This window comes from Pieris brassicae, chromosome 1, assembly GCF_905147105.1.
Source record: "Pieris brassicae chromosome 1, ilPieBrab1.1, whole genome shotgun sequence".
Classification (NCBI taxonomy): domain Eukaryota; kingdom Metazoa; phylum Arthropoda; class Insecta; order Lepidoptera; family Pieridae; genus Pieris; species Pieris brassicae.
Genome location: NC_059665.1, coordinates 11,622,004 through 11,634,478, shown reverse-complemented (window position 1 = coordinate 11,634,478; position 12,475 = coordinate 11,622,004). Strand labels below are relative to the sequence as shown.

The window sequence follows — 12,475 nt, the reverse complement described above, 5'->3', positions numbered from 1 at the left end:
TCCCGCCCGCGGCACAAATGAATGTTCCAATTTGTACCCCGGGTAGGAGAGGTAGGAAGTATCAGCCGGGAAGGATATCTGAGTCTCAGTAAGGAAGAATAAGGCCGGCTTCGCAGTTTCGAGGTGAAAGTGAACCGCGTTAAGATTAGAGTTGAGCCCCCTAACATTGGTAAAGTCCACTGAGAGCGTGGAAGGGGATGCCTTCGGTAAATTCTTCCGTTTGCCCCGAGATCGAAACTTATAGTTTTTTAAGCAGTTTTTGCCCACCCCAGAATACGAAGGGCAGCCTGTGCATCCACCACCGAATACTGATTGTTCCGATGATGGACGCTCAGAGGGGGATTCTCCACAGCGGAAACGTGTGGTACCCCCCTGGGGTAATCTCTGTTTAAACTGCATCTTCATATTCTGGGGGAGGGGGGAATTGATGGGCTCCGGGAGTCTCACTCACCGCACGAAACGCGAGTACAATAAGATGAACCTATTGCATCACTTCACGCCGGTTTTCTGTGAGACAGTGGTACTTCCCCGGTCGTGCCTGCCCGATTGGCTGAAGCCCGAAAGCAACAGCATGGCACTCCCACTAGGATTCATCGCCTCAGGATCAGGATCCGGATCATACGCCTAGAATTATTCTGTTTCGAGTATTATACTGGTGAAAGTCAAGGCTACAAGTATATATTGACCAGATAGTGTCGTAATATTTAATTCCTTAAACACAACAAATACCCCGAAGAGATATAATATGCAGCAGAGGTTAGCACCTCATATTAGAATACTGTAGGACACAACGCTGTGATAGTAACTATGATATATATTCGCTGAAAATCTAAATAAACATTTTAAATTTCTATTTCTCTGAACTCGGCTATTACCATTAGCTAGGTAATATTTTTATATTTCTAATAATAATTAATAACATATAAATAAAATAAAGGAAAAAGAGCTTAACATTATACTAAATGTTCGAAACTATTAAATTCGTTTCAATTAGGTATTACTAATGGAAGTAAAAAAACTAGTTAAAATAAGGAAATTAAGAGTACCTAATCAATCTTTTATTGAAAACAAATTAACATAATATTCATTGCTTACGACCAATATCATATACAGATCTAGAGATCAGATATATATACATTTACTTTTCGTTTTTAAAATAATCTTTAATTAAGCAATGAACTGAAAATGTGAACTCGAAACTGTTTATGATGATTATCTCCTTATTAAAGGCTAATGACATTGTTGTATAGCATTAATATATTCTCCCGTAATGAAATAAGCAAATAAACTTTATTTATTCATCTAATAACAATACAATCCAACTCGCGTATGTATGGAAAAAGTTATTCCGTTACGAGCTTACTACGTCTCTATACTATATCCTAGCCTTCTAGTTGGTCATTCTCGCGAAAGAAATATTCACGGAACTAATGACGTTTAAATAGATTTTTTAATACCTTTTTTTTACATAATTTTTTGAGTGCTGGTATTTTTGTTAAGACCGCCACCTACCTGATGTTCCAAACAACAGTCAAAGTTAGCCGGCTTGAGTGCGTGGACTGCGTGAATTTGGATAATATTAGGTCCTTACATATGAAATTGGCGTTTTGTATGGGAGGAACAAAAAGTCGAATATTTTTAAATATAATATATTTAATTAATCAAAGTATGAACCATTGTTTTCTATGCACTTTTGCCATCTCATAGGTAGTTCATTGATCTCTTTACTAAAAAAACCAGTCGGACGGGAATCAATAAAATCTGTGAAGGCGATTTGGACTGCCCCATCAGAGTTAAATTTTTTCCCTTGCAAGAAGTTGTCCGAATATCGAAAAAAATGTTAATCTGTTGGAGCAAGGTCCGGGGAGTACGGAGGATGTCTTAGACATTCCAATTGAAGCTCTTCTAATTTGGTAGCCGTCTGTTGTGCAGTGTGTGGTAGCGTTGTAGTGAAGTAGCAGTGGCGTGGGCGTGACCAGCCTAGGTTGTTTAGCCGCTAGCTTTTCCATCATGGTTTGCAATTGCTGACAATAGACATCAGCCGTAATACTCCGGCCAGATTTAAGAAAACTGCAATGAACATCATCATCACAGGTAATGATTCGGTTTAAAATACCTTCATTATTTTGCCGGTTCAGTAATGTAACGCAGCAGTCGACGCGCGTTTGCCGGTTTGCTTCAGTCAATTCGTGAGGTATTCTAGCTTTCTAACTTTTTAATCTTCCCAATTTGCTTCAAGTTAAAACAGTTTTATCACTAACACCGCAGCCTGCAGCTAACTCGGACGTGGTTTGCGATGGATCAGCTTCTAAAATAGCCTTCAATACTTCATTATCAACTTGGGGCTCAGGCCGTCCACGGGGCTTGTTCTGCAGGTCGAAATTTCCAGAACGAAAACGTTGGAACCAAAAACGAACTGTGTTTTCTTTTGCAACATGACCGCCATACACATCATTCACCCTTCGAGTCGTTTCCGCAGCACTAGTGCCACGGCGGAACTCGTACTCGTAAATAATGCGATACTTTAAGTTTTCCATTTTGTAAAATGAGTGACGCAAACAGAAAAAAACAGAAGAAAAAAACAAATGAATGACGGTCATCGAAGCACAAATACATGAGTAAATAGCTGTACAAATTTGAATTTGGAATTCCTAACCAAAGAGGTGGTGTTTGAGGTCAAAGTGGCCAGTACGAAATACGCCAATTTCATGTGTAAGGACCTAATATAATAATATACAAAAGTCACGATTTTACTCCGTCTCAAGTATCACAAAGATTCAGTTATTCTCAAACTTTAACTGGTAACATAGGTAATAAATTGGCAACGTAACTACTTGATATTTACGATACCGAATATGCAAAGATAAGTAAATATATTAAATTTCGATCTTTTACTAAAATAAAATTTTCGTTTTGAAATGAAAATGAGCAGACGGCACTATTAATACCTGAGTAACGTTTCATTAATTATGTAACATCCTAAACTCAACGATGTGGCCAAAGCTATAGAAAAGGTATTAGTTGTCACGACTTTCTTGGAAAAATCCTCAATCGCTTGAACATTGCAGAAATAAACACACTGACGAATATTATGCCGAAAGCACCCCCGCCGTGTCAATCTCTCAAACATGGCACAGACAAAGAAAATATCGCTGTTTTAACGGCCGTTAGTCCAACTTCAAAAAAATATATCCCCTAAATTTTATTTAAAGGAACATTTGCGTGGGATTCAGGAATGGGCTTAATGCTGAGATGGTAAAAGTTTGAGAACGTTTGTTTAAATCTTTCCTCGTTGGGGTAAGATTGATAAATAAAAATAAAACAATTAGCTGTATCTTCGTTAAATAAAGGATTTTTTTCACTAGAGTCAGATGAGTTTTTAAGTCACTAAGACCGACCTGCGACCTGGCTGAGCAGGGATACCCGGGATAAGTGACATGGACGTATTCCGCATTCTCAACAGAGCGATCAAAGGGGAGTACGACATGGTACTCGCGGTGTTAGACCCTACCACGAGCAGGAAAAAGATATTTAGCCTCCGAGAGGGTTGTAAAGTCTCTGGGCTAAAGATCGAAAAAACAATCATCTCTGCGGCAATGCCAGTGCTGCCAGCTTTTATATAATCGCGACCAATGTGCCCTTCTACGTGTGGAACGTACCACCACAACCTGGAGCTCTCTACCATAGCCCAATGGATGGAGTTGGCGTCCACACACCACTTCGACAAGGTTAAACATTTTTCATTCACAAAATTTCATTTAATTAGAATACATATGAATACCCAATACTGTGAAGTCTTACTACGAAAGATTCAAACACGACTCGGTCAGCATTTTTGGTGAATAATACTCAAATACCGTTTCGTTTAATTTTGTTGTGCTATTTGCATTTTTTTGAAGATGATGTTACTATTTCCAAATAATGTTAATATTTATTTTCGCACCACAAAATACTAGTTATGCCGAATCCCGGGCAAAATATATTAATCTAACATGAAAATGTGGCCGAATAAAATAAACTACGTTCACAGGCGAAGTGAACATTTCGGAAGCCATTGATGGAGACAGTCGAATAGTTGGTGGTTGGTCATCAACGAAACCAAGAATGGCACAGTTGCGGAGGGTCTATTTTAAACGAAGAGTATGTGTTAACAGCAGCTCATTGCAAAGGCAATCAGTGAGTATATTTTCCATTCCTATTTATATTGTATTTGATTGCTAAAAGTTCCCCTCCTTGCTGGCTCACACCGAGGAGTTATGATCCCGACCCTGGTAACCACATCACGTTATAATTTCATGAAGAACTACGAACTTTAATGATGTGTTATAGATATACTTGAAATGATTACAGAAAACGAGCTAACGAGTTGTCTTTAGTAGTTGGCAGTCACCAGATCAATAAAGGCGGCGAACGTTACAAGATTAAGAAATTGGTCCTTCACGAGAAGTATTCTAAGCCGAAAATAAAGAATGACATAGCCATCATACAGATCCAAGGCAAATTCAAATTCAGCGATAAGGTTCAACCCATTGAGTTGTTAAAAGAAATGGCACCCATTGGAAAGAAAAGTCTCTTGACTGGATGGGGATACGTAAACTATGTGAGTAGATTAATAAAATTGATTAACTAGATGTTTTTATAAATTTATGAGTTTTGTAATATTCTGCACTGAGACCGCTATTTCGCTTGAATCTCACGACCTCCTGGGCTGGACGCTTCGTGTCTTTAAAAATAAATACAAGTAAATGTTATTTTATTAGGCAAAATATTATGTATGGAACACAAAAAACGGAATACTTAATGATAAATGCGTAACAAAATGATATTCAGCATTATTTAAGTATCGTTACATTTCATCATTTGCGTTATTTATAAAAAAATTGAAACACTTCATTCTCTCTTTGGTAAACATTTGTTGCTTATTATTACAGAAAAGGAGAATCGTACCAAACGATTTACAAATGTTGGAGTTTACAACAATAAGCAATGCCGACTGCAATAAACAATTTGAAAAATCGCCTTACCCGAATTTGTTGGTTTGTCCCATAGAAGCCGGGCAACTCTGCGTTAAGCGCCCGAAAGACAAGGGTGCATGCAAAGTAAGTAATCAGCACATTTTAATAGATCATAGTTTCACGTTACGAACGGGCGATATTAAAATATTTGATACCTGCTCATACGAAGAAGTTAAAACATCGTAAGGAATCATGATTTCTTATCCTGATGGAAAAAAAGACTGATCACCTACACACCTATAAAAAAAGTGAGCAATTTCTGTTCTGAGAGCGATCTGAGGCCAAAACATACAATCACTCACTTGTGGATTATTGTAATTAAAATGGGAAGAAGTTCAATAGGTGTGTAAATAATATGCCTTTATTGTTATTATTTCTCATGCAGGGTGATTCTGGCGGTCCTCTGGTCATTCAGGACAATAACAACAGAATTCGTCAAATAGGAGTCGTGTCCTGGGGATATCCCTGCACCGGCGACTTTCCTGATGTATTTGCTTCAGTCCATGGTTTCTACTATTGGATACAGAGCAAAATTAAATGAACAATTTAATAATTCAAAATAAATATCGTTTGAAATAAAAGTATATTTTATTTTATGCAATAGTAACATACGTCCAATTAGTTCGGAAATACACAGGTGGGCAGCTCGTTCCATGTGGTGCTGGTGCGCAGCAAAAACGGCCTTAACTAGTTTTAAACAAATAAAAGTACAAAACGGTAAACAACAACGTTAACTGTTTATTTCCTTTATATAGCCAACGACTAAAGAAAGATGATGATTATATTATTTTTATGAATTGTATTTTTTTAATGTCACCTTAAGTTGCGGCATGCCACTATAGAACTAGCTACCGATGGAAGTATTACCTAACTAATTATAAAAAAATCTATTTGAGAAAAGAGCGTAACCAATAACAATGCTTAAAAGATCTATGAGCTCGTGAGCCTTTTAGCAGTCTAAGTGACCATAAACGACTATATCACTTAACAAGATTTGCCTTTGAAAGATAATTTAATGATAAAATCTACTTACATCAATGTACCCAAAATCCACCTATGAGAGGTACTGAAAGAAGTATTAAACGCAGTGCTATCTGAAACCGACGAAGTTTTGGAAGCTCAACTTGCAAGACCACGAATAGTTTCATTCAAAAATAAAATTTATGACACAAGTTACCAACTCTTTACGGAATTGGCTGCTGAAGATACGACGGAATATTATTTTGCTCTCAGGTTGACCGAAGAGTCCTGCTGCCTGTCCAGACGTGTTTTGGCAAGCACGCTGCGAGTGAGGCGCACGGGACGTGGCTACTCGCAGTTCTCTCGCAAAAAAATAGAACACGCTTCATCTACTTTAACTTATGACTTATCACTAATCAAAGCGAATTCAATCCTTTAAAGGTAGAGGATAAGTGTAAATTATTTACTTTCTTGATGCCTTGGTCAACATCTTTGTATGTGTAGAGTAGTTTATGAGTGATAGGGTTCCATTTTTCAAACTGTTTAAGTTTGCTTTTTTGACATTCTGTTACCGTTAGTGACTTCACAGTCAACTTTTGCATTTTTTGGGACGTGTACGGTAGTTCTAAAAAGTGACTTAGAAAAATTAAAGTAACTTTAATACCTGTTAAAAAAAACTGAGACGCTACCTTTGGTCTTGGTCTCAGATTTGTGTATCTGTTTTGTGATCATCCACGATACTCGCGCGTGTTAAATCTGATACGGAAACATCGATTGGTGCAAAGCCGGGAGTCAAAACTTTCTCAAAGATGAGAGTCGAAAGTTTAACGAGAAAGAGCTTTACAGATACATATCAGATTAAGCTTATTGACTAAAATTATTTCGTATTTATTATGTTTCTCAAGGATTTTTTTTTGATATTATAAATAAACTTGTTGAAACGTTAGTCTTTACAAATGCGTGAAAATCCCAGAACAATTTCAATAAAACTTCTTTCCTTAGTTGGAATATTCCGGATTTGTTGTAATATTTGACGTTTTTTCCGTAGTTAGGCTTTGATGGAAAGAATTTAGGTAAAAATCCTAGTGGGGACCAAATTTTTAAATATGCTATAGATACTTCGGTCGAGTCGGAGGTGATGCTAGTTATGGAATAGAGATTACACTTGTGTCTGTCTTGTCAGATAAAAACTTTATTTAATTATATTCTTTAATATCTCTTCTAAAATTATAAATAGAAAACATCCAGCCATGTCGTGACATGCCGTGACAGGCTGCTAGTTAGAAATACATACTCTAGCATGCAATGGGCTACAGTCAACACCAACCAAAGCTGTCTATGATAACTGGATCTATAGGTACAGTTGCCCAATTTTCTAACGTCGGACCAATGCCGGCAGTTTGAGAGCGAATTGTTCACAGATTTAATGAAAATATTAGGCATTCGTAAAGCACGCAATAGCCCAGTATCATCTGCAGGTAAATGGTAAAAAAGAACCTTTAAAAATTACGCGTAGTGGTAGAAGTGTTAAGCAACCCGTTAAGTTTATTGATGTGTAAGACAACATACTTAGTAAGTAGGGAATTGCAGATTTAGCGCATGTTTAAGTATTAATTTGGTCGGTACACGAGCGGTTAGGCCGGAAGTCAGCTTGTTATGCGAAGGAGAGGCTCGACTGCTGCAGACAACCTGTCCAAGATAATTCTGCAGAAAACCTTGGAAGGGGCCGAGGGCAAGGTGATACCTCTCCAATTGCTGCATTGGCGTATATCACCTTTTTTGGAAGTCCTTTGGAAGCTTCTCGCTGGTCCAGATTCTGTCAATCAAGGGTGTTCTTGTTTACTTCGGACCACACTGTTAAAAAAATACTCTACCAAAATGTGACCCTGTATTACAAGTTTAGCATTTAATAGGATTCTAAAAAGGTATTAGACGAAAATAGACAGTTTTAGGAAAAAATGATACTTAAAATGCCATTTTTGCTTAGTAAGGAATGCCCCAATAATTTATAAAACACATATTGTGATTTATTTATTCATGAATTCAAAAATGTCTTCACTCTAAAAACATATTTATTATATCATATTATTTTGTGTAATTTACAAGTGTTTGTCAATTTTTAAAGCGATGGAAATTTCTCATTAATATCAAGGTTGAGTAGTAATTATTTTTTGAAAACAATTAAGTTAAACTTGGCAAAAAGTAATTTCAAATTATTTAATTAAAATTACCCATTTATATTGTGATATTCAAGCGGTAATTAATCCCGTCACTTAGTTCATTTTTAGTTATATTTTTTACATCAAACATTCAAGTAATTCATTCTTTTGAGGCCATGTAAGATGTTATTTTATACCAATAAATAAGATTTTAAACCTCTCTCCTTAATCTCTTAATTCGCATGGAGAGCGAATTACACCTGCCTTTAGATAATCTACCTAAATACCTTTGAGATAATCCCACCACCTTGAACCTTCGATCCTATCCGTGGAGCTTTGCCTGTTGGTCTCTTGGTGCAGACGTCTAGTATGGGACTGTGAAGTATGGGAATTAATTATGATATTTCATTAGTCGACATCACAAGAGACCGAAGAGCTGGCAGCTACCTCGGACAAAGAATTAGCCTAGCTATTCAAAGTGGGAACGCTGCCAGTATCTTCGGAACCTTGCCTAAGCTCTTGGACTCCTTTTAATAATATATTTTAGTTATTGTTTTTAGTTAGGAAAATTGTAAATACTTTATTCAAGCAATAACGATGATAGATAAAAATCTTAGTTTATATGTACATTTTCCCATTTTGAGTGTGTTAGGGTACATGATTAGGGTGCCGTAGGCTTGTTGTTGTTAGTTATCTAGTTCAGTACATATACTCCTGCCATCTAATACATATAAATTTACCAGACTGTGAAACAGTCCACTGGCAGGCTGTAGAATGGGATATTTTTGTATTTATATGTAAAATATCGTATTTGATTGAAAATTTATTATAGAACAGGTAGGAGCAAACGGGTAGAAGGCTCACCTTATGTTAAGTGATCCCATACTTATGGGCATACCCAATGCTGGAGGGCTCGCGAGTGCGGTTGACGGCCTTTTAGGAATTGGGACGCTCTTTTCTTAAAGAACAATAAATCTAATTGTAGAATGACAGACGTCGGGGTGATTCGTGATTCGTCGTCGGGTCGGGTCGAATTTTGTATTAAGCCCAGGCGTCCGATGATGACACTCAGCTGCAGGTATTAATCCGAACAACTCCTCTGAGTGTTTACGATTCAAGGTCAAGCTACCGGGCTACTTTTCGACCTCATATATGCTTTATACAGTTGCAAGCGATGGCTCAGAGTGAAGTACCGCCTAGCCTTGCTGAACCCACCAAGCTTCATGAAAGCCTCCAAATTTGAGCCTTTCTCTTCAATGACAGCGGTTCGAACGCCATTCGATATGTCAACGTACAGTATTCCGATGCTGGCTATGGCTTTAAAAGACGCCACGTAGCAGAGTTTCGACTTAAGACACAAGTTTGTTCCGGTTCTGATTGACAACTGCCCGGGAAATACCTGCACGGATACGGGCCGTGCTGTCGTCCGCATATCATTGTATGTTGTTAAATAGCAACATATCATTGAAATGCAGAAGAAACAGGGTCGAGGATAGAACACAGTCTTGAGATACCCCAATATGCACAAGTTTAGGGTCGGAACATGCTCCGTCGATGATGACCTTGATGCTCCGTTCTACCAGAAAGCTGGAAATCCAGTCACATAATTTCTCGAGGGTATATAGACTTCGAGAGACGTGTTTTATGCCACACCCGATCGAAAGTATTACTATATCCAAACAAACCGCCAGCTTCTTCCTTGTACTGAATTGCCTCTACCCATGGTAAGATATAAATAAAAAAAACATAAACATTATGCCTTTGTTTATTTTATTAATTCGAGAAAACGCAAAAATTCTGTATAATATCCTACACCTACGCTGCGATATTTTTTTTAATTAAACCGTTTTCTATTAGTTTTTGATAACTGATTGATGTTCATTTTTGTGTAAGAAAACAGTGAGACATTTTATAATTTTAACAATATAATAAGATGTCAAAAGAACCTAAAATATCGATTCGATTCATTTAATATAAAATGAATCGAATCGAAATATTTGAGTTTTTGACGACCACACTTTCACAGGGACATTTTGGCGCTCCTTTAGTAAGTAATGGAAACCTTGCTGCCCTGGTTTCCTGGGGGACAAAAAGCTGTGGTGACAGCCTACTGTATCCCGATGTCAACACTCTTTCTTTAATTGGATAAAAGATACGATGAATAAGAATTATATTAAATAATTTATATATAATATATTTGCAATGAGTACATATTTCTTTTATTTCCCATATAATTAGGTACTGCTAATTTATAGCAATTCAACCAAAATATAATGGCAGCTGACACCAGCGCCATTGATCCAACATTTACAATTAAACTTTACGGTTATAACATACGACATCATTCGATCAATATTGCCTTAGATTTCGATGTCTGATCAGCAGGGCGATCAGCTTTTTGACTCGCCTTAGACCCATAAAGTCTCCTTCTCCAAATCCCTTCATTTCTGTCTGCACTTTGCAACTCTCTGCCTTGTACCACCTGCTATTTAAATATTTCTGGCCTTTGCCAAAATGTTCCTCTTTTTTTTGATTTTTGAGAACTAATAATTATTTGAAGGCAACTGGCAACGGAATAATTTAAAGTTAAAAATATTTATATATTTTAATATTTACAAATATATTATACAGCGTAGTCGGCAGTTAACGACAAAGATCCAACAGCTTTTATAAAGCTCGTGCACGACTTCATGCTACATAGTTATAATAAAAATAAGCCTGGTCTGTATATATTTAAAAGTTGGTTTAAATATATGTGATTACTAAAGTTAAAAGATTATTATTAAAACGAACTTGAACCCTAAACTTCTTCATAATAAAAAATACATTATAGCTCTTTTATATTTTGTTTTGTTGTGAATGTTAAACTGAATATATCAGTTTCTTCGTAAAATTTTTAAGCTTTTCGCGCCCTTCCCGTATTTGAAATAGTTACTTAGCAATAACCAGATCCTTCCTTCCCTCGCTGTGTGTACCCAAAACTAAGCGATTCTAAGCGAGAATGTGTAAACTCCACACAGCCTCTTGTAGATGCCACCTGGTAGTACCGGTGACGCCAGACCTAGTGCTTTTCTTGCTCTAAGAATAAGTATCGCAATACAGCAAGCAAATGCATCTAGCATTAAAGGTATACTGTTTTAATTTTCTATTTATCAAATTTTAATAAGAAAAATTATTATTTTTGTGTAGGTTAAGATTATTGTCAAAGCCTTGTTATATTTAAGTCTTTTTGTAGAAGTATTTTTATACATTATGTAATACGAAATAAATGGTGCACCTTGTGACTAAGAACTTATTTAAATAATTATTAAATGCTTTTGACGATATATAAAATAAGATTTAGGCAACACGATGAAGCGGGACAAGGAGCTGCCGTTTGTATAAGAATATTTGTGTTCAATCGTGACAGTTGTCACGTGTATAATTCTGTGGTGAAATGAAATTTAATTAATTTTAAAAACATTGTCGAATGACAATAAATTGTAATTTTCTTTTAACATGTATTGTTCCGTTTTTCATTACACTTTTGTAATTAACAATAGCTTGACTTGGAAAATAACAAATTAATTTTCTTTGTAAAAAATAATTTGTTTCCTTGAGTTGTGTTACTAAATGACGTTTTTATTTATTTATTTACACGTCGTTACACTACAATATAAAAAAAAAATTAACATAATTAAATCAAAATGAGGGCAACTGGCGGCCTAATCGCTTTCGAGCCATCTCTTCCAGGCAACCACTGTAAGTAAAGAAAAAATAAAAATGTATTAAATTACATAAGATAGGCAAGGACGTTGAGTAATATATAGAAAATAATTTTTGTGTTGGATTATCCTTTTAAATGCAAAGTCAAAGTCAACAATAATTTATTCATATAGGTAACACGTCACAAAGAAATATACATTAAATGCTTCTAATTTTACATTTACTACCAGTTCTCAAATGAATGTCGTAGAACGGAAGAGAAGGACTAGCAATACACTCTTCGCCACTCTTTTTAATCGCCAAGTTTTTTGTTTTACACAACGTTTGTAAGGAGCGGGATTTATTTATTAACATTTCGTTATACTACAATATAAAAAAATGAACATAATTAAATGAAAAGGAGGGCAACTGGCGGCCTTATCGCTTTCGAGCGATTTCTTTCAGGCAACCACTGTGAGTAAAGAAAAAGAATGTATTAAATTACATAAGATAGGCAAGTAGTGCAAAAATTCATGTTACACACAGTTATTAAAACCGGAAAAAAAAAAAAAAAGGCCTTATAAGTTATTTATGCTATGAACTGTTTTAAAAAAATAATCTTTAATAACAATAAAATGCTTAATTTTTGTCAAAAAC

At 36.1% G+C, this 12,475-nt stretch overlaps 1 protein-coding gene across 1 annotated transcript; it reads left to right on the top strand.

Annotated features, from left to right (window-relative positions):
* The first annotated feature begins 3,485 nt into the window (after nucleotides 1-3,485).
* LOC123720732 (chymotrypsin-1-like) lies at nucleotides 3,486-5,791 on the top strand. Its single transcript, XM_045677468.1, has 4 exons — nucleotides 3,486-3,499; nucleotides 4,351-4,600; nucleotides 5,401-5,502; nucleotides 5,771-5,791. The coding sequence occupies exons 1-4, from the start codon at nucleotides 3,486-3,488 to the stop codon at nucleotides 5,789-5,791; spliced, it is 387 nt and encodes a 128-aa protein (XP_045533424.1).
* Nucleotides 5,792-12,475: the final 6,684 nt, after the last annotated feature.